The sequence below is a fragment of the Ptychodera flava genome, chromosome 13 (assembly GCF_041260155.1).
Source record: "Ptychodera flava strain L36383 chromosome 13, AS_Pfla_20210202, whole genome shotgun sequence".
Taxonomy (NCBI): domain Eukaryota; kingdom Metazoa; phylum Hemichordata; class Enteropneusta; family Ptychoderidae; genus Ptychodera; species Ptychodera flava.
Genome location: NC_091940.1, coordinates 4,947,876 through 4,965,133, shown reverse-complemented (window position 1 = coordinate 4,965,133; position 17,258 = coordinate 4,947,876). Strand labels below are relative to the sequence as shown.

General features: G+C 35.9%; 1 protein-coding gene across 1 annotated transcript in view; it reads left to right on the top strand.

The window, feature by feature from the left end:
* The window catches only part of LOC139147183 (golgin subfamily A member 6-like protein 7), an 86,862-nt gene that overhangs the window by 53,414 nt on the left and 16,190 nt on the right, over window positions 1–17,258 (top strand). The window contains exon 3 of the mRNA XM_070718119.1: window positions 63–125. Within this exon, the coding sequence (XP_070574220.1) occupies window positions 63–125 (63 nt within the window). The remainder of the gene's footprint in view (window positions 1–62; window positions 126–17,258) is intronic.

Here is a 17,258-nt window from a genome sequence, read left to right as displayed (position 1 = left end):
TCAAAACAGATGCTTAACAATTAAGACACTGACGTGATATCTTATTTCCTTTGTCCTTGCAGATGATGAGACTTGTGGCCGACAAATTGGAGTTGCAAAATGAATGGCTGCAAGAAAGTGAGCAGGTAATGAAATCACGGCTCTACAGTTGCCGACTATTATTTCATCAAGGCCCTCCATGCCTATTCCTCAATTAATTCACAAATTAAATCTCTTTTTGCAGATGGGTCACTAGCATTCTTCAGCCCTGGTAACAACTTTACTGAGTAGATTGAACCAAGTGTTTTCAGAAAGCAGGGAAGGATAGACAGAGGGGGATTTTGTGGTCAATTTATTGGAGTGGGGGAAATTCTTTCAGCACCCACCTGTATGTAATTCACAGAAAACTGGAGTGATCTCCGTATCATATGGACAAGGCTTCAATTTAAGATTAACCGGAAAATAGTAAAGGTAGTACATGAGATGGTTGAATACCCCCATATAGCAAACCCCTCTTCCCACCCAATACATTAAAAATTGCCCCAGGGGCTCATTTGCATGTACTTTTTTTTCTGTGCAAGTCAGCAAGAAGAGCTAGCTCATCTCTGCATGACGACCTAACAGATATCCTCAAAAATATCAGGCGGCGTGATCAGTGTACTCCCAAGCCATTTTAAGTCGTCTTTGTTTCCTTTTAATAATCATGAAAATGGGCCCAGAGCAGCTGATTAGAGGCCAGCAGCTTTTCATCTTCTACTCCAGCAAGATATCTGAAGAGACAGTTTACCTGCAGGAACATTAAAACTGAAGGTTTGGTCCACTGGGGGGGACATCGCTCTCATTAAGCAGATTTTAATGACAATGGAGACCATGAATATCTTGACACATAAAGAGACTATTTTGTTTGAGTGGATTTCCATGCCCAGTGTAACGCCATAAATACATGCATCCATCAGTGTCATGTTGAAAATAAAACGTAACACCGGTGCGAGGACATGGAAATATTCCAAAATTAGCCAATACACTACAGATGATCAATTTCATACACACAAACAATTGTCATTCCGGATAGCATTTGCATTTCTATCAGCCATACCATGGCAAGTTAGATCTTCACAACCAGACAAAGTTCAGCTTCCTGTGTACCAATAAATCAGTCACCATATGTAAGTTTTATTCATGTCAATGTTTTATCAAAACATTCCTGCACTCTAAGGTTTTGCCCTTACAAGTTAAGGTTCTAATTTCCAGAGGCTAAATAAACCAGATTCTGTGTTATGTATAAATTGTATATGTACACACATCCAAATCTAGTTTTTAGAGATAAAGAGAAATTCCTATTTAATATGAGACATATATGTTAGAATTGATTGATACAGTTTGACATTTAACAGATTTGGGCATGACTGTGGCATTGATCAGGAAGGGTTGGATCAGCTGACATGAAAACAACCCAGCTTTGCCATGAAATCAACACATGTCCATATCATAATCATTAAGTTTGACAGCAAGAAGATTAATAGCCATGCATCTACCATTATTAACATCCTTTTGTCTCAGCAGTTATCCACGGTAATAACGAGTGCTAAAGATGAGAGATTTTTTTTTTCTCTGATATAAATCGATATGGTACAAGGCAGACTAATTTGAAATCATATTTATAGAAATATAAAAGATGAGACATGGAAATCAATTACTTTAATGAAGCTACTTTTTGTAGGCGAACTCGCTCAGTACATTAACTGATGCAAGAGATGCAAATTTCAGCATCCAATTCCCAGTAATGATGCATTTTCTGGCAATCTGTTTCGATTACCCGCCGCTTCCCTTCAAATTTCTGAACACATCTCCCTCATCAATATTGAAATACTAATTTCAGCTGCTTTCATCACACACTCATTAAATGCTGTGAACCCGTGCCCTATCTCTTCATATATCGTACCATCTTCATTAACAATGCGAACATCATCAATATGCAAGCATGAACAAAGGAGCCATACATACTGCCGCAGCTTGTCAATTTCCCGTTGAAATTAACAAAGAGATATATTTCCAAATTTATACCTTGGATGAGTGAATTCATTTTGTATTTTTTATGACACTGTCATTTACCATAGCTCAATTTTACAGTCTATATTCTACTAGCTTTATGTACCATACCTCCTTATATATATATATATATATATATATATATATATATATATATATTATATATATATATATATATATATATATATATATATATATATATATATATATATATATATATATATATATATATATATATTATATATATATATTAATATATGCAGTAGATGTTGAAAACAGAAGCAAACCTTGGCATTAAAGCTGATATACTCCATCTCAGTCATTGGGAAAAAGCAGGTAGCAATTATAGAGAGGACTCATTAAGCTGGCTTGTGCTTTAATAAGGCTTATGTTAAGCTATGCATGACAAACAAATTGCTTTAGACGGACTGTGCATTTTGTAGTCTGTCATTAAATTGTTGGAGTCTGACTCAACAAACCCCCGATGTAATTTCCCCTATTGTAGTGCATCCAACTGTGGAAATGAAGAAATGAATAGGCACCAGCAGCCAGTCCCACTCTTCAAAAAATAATGAATTTAAAAAAAAATTAATGTTCGTTCATTAATAGTGTGACCTTACATTAGTGTACCAAGTGGACAAACATATTTTTTTTTTAATTTCTTTTTCTTTACTACAAATAAAGGAAGAGGAGTTTACTAAGTGATTGAAGGTCATTCTATGTAATGTTTTGTGTAACATTTGAAGAATTTAATCTTTGTTACTTTTTCCAGTTGTTTATGCACACTTTCTTGTTTTAAAGGATCACCATATCCCTTGAGGAGCTGTTTTTGATATTTTGCTGATAACCCCAGAAAAACGATTCTTTGCTAACTTGACAAATGCCTTTCAAATCTTCAAATCACAATCACGCGCCGATCTTAAAATTCATTTTGAGGGACAAATTTAGTTTTAATACTTTGGAAAGTGAAATTTTTCAATCTGCCAAGCAAGAAATCACAGCGTTTCAATTCCCACGCATTAATAATGCTTCCAATATAGGCAGTATGTCTTAATTTTCAACAACTTAATAGTGGTAGCTTTGCCAAGTGACAAACACAGCAAATAACAAAATTACTAATTAACTGTGAAAATATTATTTATGACTTGGAGATTTTTATGACTTGCAATTTCACTCCGGCCTCATCTGTCATATAAGTTCGTTTTAATGTCAGATGGGCCATTCAACGAAAATAGGAATTTTTAATGGATATTGCAACCGTATTGTTATGAGAAGTTTGGTACTCCAGCTTAGAATGCTAATTTAGTTGAAACACTTTATGTGGACACCCAATGAAGATTTTACATCACGTAAATCTAAGCTCTAAGGAGAAGATCGCTGTGATCTCCAACTTCCAGGTGGACATACCTCAACTATCTGCTTCTTTTTTCTTAAACTTTGTTCAGTCTGGGGAGATTATTGTTCATGTGTTTTAATTTTTTGTACAGATTTAAAGATCAGATTTTATTATTTCACAGATAGGCATGAATTGAAATCACGCCATTTGCTCTTCTTCATTTAGTGAGCTCCAAAATGTTTCAAACAACTTGCAGCAGTCTTATTCCTGGCTGTCTCATATTCTAGTACTCACTATTGATGTACAGACACCTTTTGTTTTGTTTGTTTAAAGAATCTAATCAGCCACACATCTTATGTAAGACCAGTAGATGCATCCATTGTTTTCAGTGAACAAACTGTCTGTGTTATTTTAAGGATGATTAACATAGACAGGATATAAAGTAGGTCTGACAGCACAGCATTCTCTTAGACAGGCATTGTTAGCAACGACAGCATCACACAAAAACTCTTTACTTCACTACTTATAAAGCCAATCAAAGAGTCTGGTGATTTCTCTGTTTGAAGGAATATTTACTGTCCGTTCCAATCCCATCAACATGTGTTATTCATCTGGTAATTCATAAGTGTCCAAATGTAATCGTGGTCTAGAAAGTAAAAAAAAATACAAATCACAGAAATTCTATGGACATTCAGTATCTGTGTTCTCTTTACAATAAAACAATGTAAAATTTGTCTCATTTACATCAAGAACTTGTCTAAAGACCAGAGTCTAATTTTATATTGCTGTTAAACTTCTTTGCATTACAGTGTTGTCATAGGATGTACCTGTATATAATGATTACATGAACTCTTAGCCGAATATTTGAATGAATTAAGCTATAAATTCCAGAAAATTAAGAGCAGAGGCAAATTGCCTATACTGAACATTAAAAGATGCACTTTTATGAGATAACGGAAAAAGTGCCACATCCAATCATTGTGATGAAGTATGTGCATGTTAGTTTGTGTGTGCGTGTTTCTATTCAAGAAACAGGTACACATGAGTGATTATTAATCTGTATGAAGTATCTGTCTTTCTTATTTTCTGTGTTGGTATACAATAAAAATTTGTGCTTACATTTTTCAGAGACAATATAATTAACCAGCCTTCAGATTTGCGTTCCATATGAAGGTCATCTTATTTTGCCTGTAATTAAACTGCTCTTCCATAAAAATTGAAAAAAAGGAGTAAATATAGTCATTCCAAACTAATATACACACACTTGATCTGACACCTTCCATCTAATGTTCCTCTTTGTCGGGAATAGCTTTATCCATGGCAACATTACCTCTTGAGGAATAGTGGGTTGGTAGGCAGTTCCTCCAAGCTGACTGCTGCCCCCATTTTTGTTACGTAATCTACAGTCAAACCAACCTAGCTACCTGGATCACTAACAACTGACATTGTTGACCAGCTTGGTCACCATAGCAATTTTTCTGGCAACCCACCTCCCCCAAACTCCCCAACACACATCTGCAACTTTCTTATCAACTTTTTGACACTATTTTCTGACCCCCTACCTTCCTACAAGAAATGTTCCTACCTACCTACCCTACTGAGCACCTACCGTACCTCCTTACCAACGTTCCTACCAACCTAGCTTGCTGAGTGCCTACCTCCCTACCTGCAGATTAGAAAGCGTGTTCACTTTTGGTTTCCTATAACAGTTAATCTCAGTACAAATGGGTATATAAACACCTACCTTCATAATATTTAATATTTGCCAAATGAGGCAATAAACTTGATGTATAGGATGATGACAATCAATTCACATTACCAACAAATAAACAACCAACTTGCCATCTCATTATTTCATGTGTTTTCCCATTCACTGGTCATGCCAACACATGATCTTGATGAACTGTCATTTATCTTGCATTGCAAATCAGTTAGCAACTAAACCAGTGAAGTCAACAAATATCATTTGCATCAGAATCCCCCATGTGTATTTTGTTTACCAAATACCTTTGCCCTCTAGGTGTGGCACTGATATCTATAAATGTTTCTGCTTAATGAACCATTTCTGTTTGCAGTATCTCCAGAGTTTTAAGGTCTAAACTCTCATGAATATATTTGTTTTTTCCTTCATTGTGGTGTACATAACAGTCTTAGTCAACGAAAATCTGCAGAGCAATTAATCAGCCAACCAATCTATAAAACAATCCAAGCATACCTTCAGCATTACGCCACAGAAACATACCATATGGCTATGACACTCCTATTGCACATAGACCACAATGCCCCTGGGTGGGTCAACTACCTTCCAACTCTCTCTACTTTGAATTTAGCCCAGACCTTAAGTTAAGTCAAGGTATGAATAAACTGGCCTGAACCTTGCCAACTGCGCATTGAGAGCCGTGAACGTTTTCACAGCAGTGCAGTCTTTTTACGCTAATATCAGTGATCTATTAGCCAGCCAGCATGCATATCAGACAAATGTCATGACATAGGTGGCACTGTACAGTGGATGGAGCTGAGCCCAAATCTTTCTTCTAATCATTTGTTTATCAGTATACCAACTCAGAGATCCCCAAGCATCCTGATTAAAGCAAACACAGGAATCATATCGTGCTGGCCAAGTGATAGGGTAGGGTTTTGTGTTGCACGTGACTGCTGGGTGCTGCTATGACTGCCCCCATGCAAGGTTTGGTCCAAGTAATGTTGTTATATTCTGAATATAGTGATTGATTTAAATATGGGATTTCTTGAAAAATAATTGTTAGTAGGTCCATGTTTCGAAATTATGGAGCATTATTTTTAATGTTACATTTTATGTTAAATATTGAAACTGAAGTGGCCATTGGTTTTGTGAAAAACACCATGTAGGGAAGGGTTTTAGAAAACGATAAATTCATATCAGTTGGGTTGCATGAAATTCTATCTTGAATACGTTTATTAAATCAATAATCACAGGTATTTTACTAAAAGTACAAGATACAAAGCATCTAATATTTTTGAAGTTTGCATCGGAAGTTGGTAGTCAGGCTTATGAAATGTGTGTTTTTAGAGTTATAGTCAGCAATTGAGAAAATTCTGTTGGGTTGTCCTGGCTCTCATTAAAAACACTGGCATTCCCTGTGATTTTATTTTTATTTTATATAAAAACATGATACCATAGCATTTTGTGTGGTTTGTTATTTTGTTTGACATTAAAATTGTGCAAAGATTTTCCCTCTTTTAGAAGCGAATGATGGGAAATGTTTGATATAATTCAAGAAACTTAATTGTTTATTTGGGTTCGTTGTTGTACATACTGTCATCAAAGTGTACTACATGCATTTTGGTTTTGGTGATGCACAAGACGCCACATACTCATTTTTTTTAAGTTAAAATATTCTCTTGAAATAGCAAACACTTGTACGCCAACTGTATGTGGATGTTATAATGGTTGCTTAACATGCATGTCACAGATAATAGTAAGCAGACATGCACAAATAGAGAGATGTTGCTTTTGGCTGTGTAGAAATATAGATTTTTGTGCCGTGATAGGAGAATCACTCTGTCACAGACAAGGTCTCTATTTGACATTAAGAATGAGTTCAGATGAAACTAGGATTGACGGTAAAACAGTTAATGTATGGTTGTATTGGCACGCAGCACTTCCGTTAAATTATTCACAAGACTTTATTAGTCCTAAGCTTGAGTGAGTTCAGTAGCATATTTGCATTAATTCCCTTCTCACAGATGACTAGAGATTAAATTCTTTAAGTGGAAAGAAACAGCATTTTTCTCTCATCACTTCAGTGGTGTTCTGTGGTCTCTTCGTCTATAGACAAGTAGGAGTGCACAGCAATGCATCCTGGGAATAAAGTCTCCTACCTGTATTGGTTGAAAGGGACATTTCAAAAAGGTGGTTATCGGTTCACGCAGTGGTAACCATAGTAATAGGGCTCAAAAGACAGATAAAGAAATGAAGGAAGACTTGCAGTATTCAAGAAGTCTGATCTTGGTAAATATAGGTAGACAATCTAACTGATAAGATCATTGGGATGACAAGAATTGAAGTCAGCCCAGGATTCAGATTAAGATTAATTTTCACTTCAGATATTATGCCATTGGCAAATGCATATTCCCTTGATGAGCACTGAAGAGTTTTCATTAAAAATATATAATCATGGGCAGAAAGAAAAGGCATGATTTATTTATGTAATTATTATGTGAAGAAATTAGTTTTATTGAAGTGTAAGGTGAACGGGGAGAAATACGGCAGGGTAGGTCGATTGGCTGATAAATGTATGACCAAATGGATGGGATTGAGTGGACGAATGGATATATGGATTAGAGAGATTATTTTATACCAGTTACATTAAACGGTTGGTTGATTTCCAATTTAAAGCCAAGCAGTTTTAAACCACATCCAACTGGTAACAGATAGTGGAATCAATTGTTGATCGTAATGTTGCAATTCCCAAAGATTTATACAGTTGAGCCATGTCCAGAGAATTGGAAAGTCATTTCTTGCACCGAACAGGTAGACTGCCTTCTTACAAATGCAAGTGACAGCACAGCTGCCCCTACAGTGTCATTTACCTGTGCCAACAACAATAAATTTGGACTTGTAATTGAAACAACAGTCTTGAACCACTTAAAGCAAATTGAAGCCAATTGGTAATTCACTAGAGAAGCATTTGTGGCCGCAAATCAAACACCTTTACCTTGACTTCAATGCCAATGTGTCAGCTTTGACTCGGGCTACTTTTATTGAACCAATGGGCATTCTCAGATAGAAATTACAAACATTAAAACCATGTTTCTCTTGTGCTATTTCTACAGATATCTGTATCTTTGCTCACAGTACACAGTTTATCTTGATCTGCAGTCCCAGTGGAGAATAGGACACATCTAACATCTGAGGCACAATTTCAGTTTGTGTCAAATCTTAGTTCCTGTTTTCATATGTAATCTTTTCCCCTTCACTTTTGGCTTTTACTCCAGTAGAAGAACTATTTCTCAATTTTTTTTCAAATAGATGTGACATACTGTATGATTTTGCGTTCCTCCCCCTCTTTCTCTAACTCAGAAGAAAGTTTAACAAATTTGATACAGTAATTTTTTGCAAGTTAATAAATCAAATTAGTTGTAGTATAGCAACACATTTATCACAACAAAAAGGAAATTTTGTGTTATGCCCTCTAGATATGAGATATTCCATTGTCCTTTCGGTAATTCTTTAGGCAATTGGTAACTTCCCCATGTTATCAATTAATAATCATAGGTAATGTAAAGTTTGCGAAAGCCTGAGAAAAGTTATTCCAACTAGAAGCTGAGTACAAAATCTTCCAATGTGTTCAACCACAATGAAAGAATGAATAATTGATTGATATACCAGGTTTTTCAAGTGTTATGCATTGTCAAAATTGAAATCAACATACGGTCTCCATAATGTTAATGCTGATTCCTGGTCCTTTAAAAGTGAGTGATAAATATGTCAAAAATAAGTTTTAAACTTTTGAAAAAGTCATCTGAAGGAAACGTAACAATTACTTCGTAATCATGAACAAAAATCTGAGAATAAAAAATAAAAATCAGAGTGTACATGACTGAAGCAGCAAATCATCTCATAGTCACCAATTTATTACAAGCAAAATTTGTGTTATCACTGAGTTACCTTTCGAGGGAAACAGTAATTTTTTTACTCCCACTAAAACAAGTCAGAACCTCACAGAACATCAATAAAAGTTAATTATTTCCTGCAGGTTTCACAATGAATCCACAAATGCTGTACACCATCAAAAGATTTTACCCGTTAAAAGAGTCCACCTCTTCCTAGGCACATAATGTAGCCTTAAATACACCAGGAAAACCAGACACACTGATCCTCATGAAGGCTTGAAACAAATTACTGCCAAAAGCTTTCAGGGTCTTTCTATACAGTAAAAATTTCACCTATGGTTATCGTAAATGCCATATTATACCAGCTGTTGTCATGCAGTAGGGAATTTTTCAGCTCCATGCATAGATCTCCTTGACCTAAGTGACATCCCTGTCTATACACACAACTCCTTGACCTTTGACCCCAGTGACATCCGATAGAAAACAAGTCAAGCTATGATCGAGTAGGACAGTGTCTCGCTGATGATGCCAATTATGCTTTTATTCTTTAAAAAAAGAAATTGATTGTTGAAATGAAATTGCATGGTTGTATCAGTAAACCTATACAAGCGAGAGGGTTTTGATCAAGTGCACTAGTGCATTTGAAGAAGTGTGAAATTGACACGTCAAATATACAATATGCTGTGAATTTCTTTCTGTCCCCCTGACAGGAAACAGAGAAATAATGTCAGGACCTTATGTAAATTTCATGAAACTCACGTCTCCGACAGGAATCGGTGTGATGTCATTTGTAAAGTTGAAGAAGTCTGATAGGAAATTTATAAAAGATTGCAGCTTTATTGTGTACATTTCCCAACGAACCGTGACCGCTGCAGAAATTGACGCAATTTTATTCCTGGGTGAACAGAAATTTGATTGTGGAAATACACAGAAATTCAGTCGTCATTCTGTGTAAGTTTCTCCTGCAATTATTCCGGCCTGTTTTTTTTTTCCTGTTTCATGTTTCCAGTTCAAGAAATGAATAATACAATATCTTAATTTCGTTTCTGCTCAGTGAACTTCTTTTCCTTTTCAAGTTCTATCATTCTTGATGGCTGTATATCCAGAACTAATTTTCAGAATTCACTCATCCAAGGTGCCCTGACTTGTAGACCTTTGATAGTCCACTCCAGTGCAGTCATACAATACTGAATTTTCAGGTCCTACATGATATGTTGATTCTGCCGCGCTCCTCATGCTGTTGATTTGGAATCAGTGCAACCAACTTTTCACATCAGAAGATTCAAATCAAAATGACTGGTCACTTAGGTGTGGAAATTGCAATTCAGTGTGCTTGGCTCTGAGGAGGAGAAGCAGGGAAGCAAGAAAAGCCTATAAACTAATGGTAACATGGTGTTTCATCACAACACACTAGACGTCCAATAGCAGAATCTGATTGCCCCATCAAAATTCAAATCAGCCAATCAACATTCACAACAAATTTTGAAAATCCAATCACATATTCCTTTGGAATTCAGAATAGCTAAAATTCACAATTCTTGTCACCATGGATTGGCCAACTGAACAAAGTACTGACACAATGAAGTCAATCTTCAGTGACTGTAAATTTCAAATCCATTGCTGGATCAAGGAAGAAAATTCTAGGACAAAGGCATGAGACACAGTATACTCAGAGGGGAAAGTGTGAAAGCAGTGTGTATATTGTTTCATCTTTTTGCTAACTGAACTTGTGTGGGATAGTTGTTTCCCTATGCCCAAATGGTTTCTTCCATATTGTTGACCACTCACATTTCCTTCGGTTCCAAGAAGTCAAACAGAACAACAAAATGTTGTCTGTTATAAGGCCAAAGTATTAGCCAGGACTGTGAAATACACTGAGTCAGTTGCGTAGGCAGGCACTGAACCTCTCTCAACAACCTTATGAGAGATCTACAGTGTTTAGTATGCATCTACAGTGGTGCCATTTACTTGGTATGTATCCGTTCATTAGCTACTCACACAAGATCCCATATAGGCACTGTGACATGAACAATAAAAGTTAGCAGACAAACTAATATTTGATTTGCCAGCAAATCTAATTACAGTGTCAAGTTTTAAATTTGAATCCCGCTTGATCCAGCATTTCAGTAAAAGCTCTATTTGCAGAATTGCTTTCCGTTGAGTTCTAATCAGTTCTGCCACTCAGATGTTTTGTTTCAAGTGTCATTAGTTTTGTTGCAATGGATTATATTGATTACACGTTGCGTTCCATGTTTTTGTCCAAGATTTTCCCTTTTACTTCTGTTGAGACACGTTTGTTGCTACTGAACATTCATATTTCACACAAACACAACATTACACAAGTAATATATATGTGTACTTTCATCGACTCTGCCTCTCTCTCATCTTCTGTATCAGTCAGTGGCATTCTTGTAGAAATTGCATTTCATTTATTAGACATTTTTACATGATATGCCAACAGGCAATACATGACCACAAAAACTGTGAATAGAAATGGCAAAATTCAGCCAAAAGAGGGATTGTTTCCTAGCGTTGACTCTGAGAATCTGGCGTTTCACAAACTTTTCCATTGTGGGACGTTTTGATTGATAATATTCAGTGGTAAAACACAGGAAGCAGGGTGCAGATCACCACACAGTGGCACGCCATATACTTATACTGGGCGTGGAACTAGGCCATACTCCCTGGCTCAGATTACATGAGTGCCAGTGATTAGGGTTCAATGTTCGGAGCTTGCAATTCACTAGGCCATTCTCTATTAAAAAGTGCCTTCGGTTTTTCATCGATTTTGCAGGATCCACACATAGACTGTTAGCATTAAAATTAAGATTTACAAAATATTTTGCAACAAAACAAAGTACAAATAGCCTGAAAACTGAAAGGCAAATGAGTTCTCTTTTCCTTCATCACAAATATACTTTTTTAGAAAAATTACTTGCCAGCGTCTATTCCATTAGTTAGAGCTCTCTGTTGTTACATTGAACTCAATCAAAATCAGCCAATGATAATAAGTACAATTGAAATAGCATTGCAAATAAAGAAAAGGTATGCGCAGTGATCTCTCTTTCAGATCAGAAATAGTGAAAAGTAACAGTGAGGAAATTTTCAGGTTGTTACATTTTCAGAATTGGATCTGTGAGGAGTTTTGTCATCCAGCAAACAGTATTGTACCTGTATAGGTGCCAAGGCAATGAAGACTGCCAGTAGATTGGGTAGTGCTAGGTTATTGAGAGCAAGCTACCAAAAATGTTTGTGTATGGGTTTATGTACACACAACTACCGGTATAAGGTGTCTGATACTAGTGATAGGTCCTGCTCTTATTAGTAGCCAATACTTGTGGGTTTTTACGAAACAGAACAGATTGTTTATTTCATAAACATGATAGAAATCCATTTCACATAATGGAAAAGACAAACCAAATCCTCATTTGAGTAAATTGCCAGTATGCTTTCTTAAGTTCCCATAGGATTTCTATGACCTTTCAGCACATCACTTTTTCATCTTTTTTTTTCTCTCTCTGATGAAAATTACCTGTCTTTTCAGAGGAAATGAAATGCTTCTCATAATGAGTGTACTGACTTTGGTTAAGATTAGAATGTATGTTGTAGCTTCTGGCATGTTCATTGATGCCCAATCATACTCATGTATTAATTCCCTTCAGGAAATAGCTCGAGATTATTGATAATTTTAATCCTATACCTGTCCTATTTCTCTTTTCTTCCTGTCAGTCTGCTGTGTGATAAACAACAGAATGAATTTTAGTGAACAAAAACAACAAAATCGGATTCTTTGGTTGAGAATGCTTTGTTTTCCATGAAGGTATTATGTTTCAAACATAAAAGATTTTTGCAATGTAGTATAATCTCAGGAATAGTAATAATATATCTGTAATGTTTCTTTCAAAGACAATAGTTCACAAAGTATCGTAAGAAATACTCTGATATGTAACTCTTATGAGGTAAGTTTCACACTATCAAGATTATCATGTCCCTGAACACTATCAGTATCCTTTTTCAGGAGTAGTGGAATCATGTAAGCATGATTCTTTTTTTTCACAAAGTTCATTTATTTTAAAAATAAAAACAGTCATTCCATTTTTAGTTGTCATTGCTAGATTCCATCCCTAAGTTCAGATAATACAAGACATCTCAAAACACCAAGACATCATGCCAATTGCTACTCCTCTGTACATGTGTAACATAAAAGTACTTGTAACATTTAAAAACTGATTTCAAAAGCTGGATATATAAACTCAAATTTCTTGTGATTTTAAGAAATTTATAAAATCAAGACTGATGCAGTTCATATCCATTACTGTAAATTTGCCTTGGTTAGGCTCTTTCATGTTGAGCTGGATATCTACACTCAGAATTAGAGGACTGGTAGCTGTATCTTTCAACGATATTTTTTAATGTCAATGAGTTTCTTGTTCTACTCCCACAAGTAAGTTGAGATACACAGTATTCAGCTTGTCAACTTGTACATGTGTAATCTGTGCTGTTATTGCTGACAAGTGAATTCTGTTCTGGACCAGAATACGTATGTAAACAGTAACAGTGCATTTTGCACATACAGATGCTGCGTTGACTAGCTAAATACGGGTAGTGGATGTGTCAAGATGCTTTGGACAGCAGTGCAAGAAACTGTAGTTGACATTAAAAACAAAAATAGTGAAAAAATCATCAAAAGTTACAGCTACTGACCTGTTAAAATATGGGTCAAATTATGTGAATTTTTGTCCAGTTCCATTAAAATAAACCATTGAGCAGTTTCCATTAAACTGTCATTGCATCAAGAATGCAAGGTTTATAAAGTACAAGGAAATGATCTCAGAGCCCATTTGAAGACATGTAAGTTCTATCTCTCAGCTTCGTTTCATTTCTGGTTAAAAGTCAACGATTTTGTGTAAATCTACAATGTTGTAATTTCAATTCATGCACAGGGTAATCAGAACCATTTCAAAGCATGCCAAGCTAACTATGTTTGTTGCCGGCATGAACAATGTATTTGTGATCTGTGATAAGGCCAAAAAAAATCTAGAAAGTTGCCCAGGGCCAAGAAACACATTTGCATGATTAGGGTGTTGTATTTGCATTAATACTTGATGGCCAGGTATTTAGCGCAGTCCAATAATAGTAGACACACTTTTATTCATTTCATGAATACTATATGCTGTACTGCTGCAATATATGTAATTGCGATTGGCAAGCAACATAAATATTTGAGGTGCAATCTATTGCTATCGGAATCGGCACGCAGCAAAAACATAGAGGAATCAAGACAAATGCAGATCTGCTCAACTGTTGTGATTTGCCATAAGGGGAACATTTCTATAACTATACATTGCCATATATATGCTAGTTAGCCGGGAGGAAACTTTATCAAATAGTGGGGGAAAAACATGTTTTGTTTAAATCCTGATGTCATGTACAACAGAAACTTTATCCAAGTTTGAAGGTCATCAACACCACGCCATGATGTAAGCCTACACAGACAGAGTTACGTATATACACTGCATTGTTAAATGGTGTCACCAATCTAATTGAACTAATGTAGGGTGCTCATTGTTTGTTTGGTAACCCAGACAGTTGATCCATATCTGTACACAGAAGTGATCCATTCCACACTCCCAAGCAGTCTTTCTTTCTCTTCTCCTTTACATACAGCCAATAGCAGTCAATAGATTCAACAAGAAATCAAAATTGGAAAACATGACGAAGCATCAGTGAGAAACCCGTGCATTTTAATGTTTTTGATTGTCATCAGCACACATCAGTGCAATCCAAAGGATTGTAGTTGTAAAGAAAAGCAGAGAAAAACCTTTAACAACAAAAATAAATCCTGATAAATTGCATATAGATGGGATTTTCTTGTAGCATTGATATGTTTATCAGCTACGCATAGACTGTAACGTAAAGCAATAAGTGAGTTTACACTGGACAACGACACAACTCAGAAAGTTTTCGGTGTTTTTGAACTCAACAGGTGGTTGAATCTTGAATTTATGTGTTAACTTGAAATGCCTCTCTGACAAAAATGTTCTCTTAAGTATTTATTTATCGTACTGGTTTTTTTTCCCCTAAAAATCACAGCAAAATACATCAAGATTTGCCCATATAGGGAATCTGCAAGAAGAGATATCAATTTTATCTATGAGGAATTAGTTATCTTTCCACTTAAAGAATTATGAATCGTAATCATATCAGCAAGTGCTTTTGCCACGCCAATTGGTTACCTATGTAAGATTTTATCAGAGGAAATCTAGACCAAACTCCAATCAGTAAAAAAAGCGTGATTACCCAACGCAGTGGTTGTCCACTTCATACAGGAATTTTACATTGAATATGATTATATCCAAACACTGCTATACAATGATTTTGGTTACATTACATTTCATTCAAGATATTTCAATTAGTTTCATGAATGAAGTATCCAATTTTCTTTTATCACAGTTCTCTAAATTTCAGCACTTTTCCTCTTCAATTACTTTAATCATTTGTATTTGTCTTTTCTATGTGAGAGCTATTGGTGTTCTAATCATAAGAACACTTCTAATGCCAGTATGTGGTCTGGGATGATGACATTCAATGCAGAGTCTGTCATCTTTTGCTTTCGGAACTGAAACAACATTTTTTGAGTAAGGCAAGACTGGAGAAAACAGGATACGGTCCATACTGTCCATACTACACTGGGTACAGTCCATACTTCACAGGGTACAGTCAATACTACACTGGGTACAGTCCATACTACACTGGGTATGGTCCACACTACACAGGATACAGTCCATACTACACTGGATATGGTCCATACTACATTAGACACAGTCCATACTACACAGCATACAGTCCATACTACACTGGGTATGGTCCATACTACACAGGGTACAGTCCATACTACAGTGGGTATGGTCCGTACTACTCAGGGTACAGTCCATACTACATATGGTACAGTCCATGCTACAGTGGGTATGATCCATATAACACTATAGTATCATTAAACATTATACTTTTGGTCAGATGACTGCTTTCATTCAGTACTAGAAAGATCGACACCTAAGATAATCACAGTATAACCATCAGGAAGCGTTGGTACTTTATTGTGCAGGTTTATGGAAACATTCACCCTAATCCTGCCAGTCAGTATCACTTCCCCCATGTGCCAAGTCAGTAAAAAGCATTGTTGAGCCAAATTTAAATGTATTTTCACCCAACAGTACTTGGCATGTTATGTTGTAGCAGGTTTGGCCACTAAAATCATATTTACAGTATTTAATAGGTATCCAGGGGCATTCAAACATTCATGTTTTTGTTAGAATACAACACATGTTATGTCTTACTGGTTGTAATCAATTTGGCCTGATGGTGACAGATGAACTTGGCATGATAAGAGTTAAACCAACATCATTCTTAAAGACACATAGCCAGCATTTCTCATAAATGTGTATCTTACAATTTTACATATTGGCCGTGTTGTGGTGGCACAACAAGATTGCTTTAATATACATGCGTGATTTAAGAGCATCCTACAAGTCAATGTGAGCATTTTAACAGAGATATCCAAGGAGAATGAGGTGAAAATTTTCCAGGAAATCTAGGACCAGAATATTTAAATAGCTACATGAGTACCAGAAGAATGATTTTCTTCACTTGGTGGTACATTTAAAGTGACAGATGACAGTATTGTAGTATTTCTACATATATCCTGATTGATTTGACAGTTTGTGTCTTCAAAGCACCTGTAGTTCAGGATATTTCATCTCCAAGTCTTGTTGCTTTGGTCAGTTCCAAGAACAGACATTCAAAAAGACAAAGAAAAGAATAAAGTTTGGGGAGTTTTGGGATTTATATTTGGCTATCTTGTACATCATTCTGGTCATACTGCATGTAGTTATGGCATAATGAAATCTAAAGCTCTTATGATAGATCATGTAGAGTTTGACCAGGAATGGAAGGCCATAGCTCATTTTTATGTTCTCCCACCCCAGAACTGAACACTCCTGTACTGTATGTCTTGTAAGACATACTTTGTAATTTCATCAGTAGTCAGACCGGGGAGCTGCATTTATCACAATTAAACGCAGATGTCCAAAATTAGTACATCGTTGGATTTCATTTAATGTGATAAGTTTTCTGATTGGAAAGATGAACCCAAAATGAAGACAATTTGCAAAGATGGAAAGACTTTGATAGTCTTCATCTTCTGATGCTCTTCCAACACTCTTGTGCCCGGGCAAATGAAAGGGTGAAAGGTCAGCACAAGGTCAAAGGTCAAGTGGAAATTTTGAAACTCGGCTTTTCA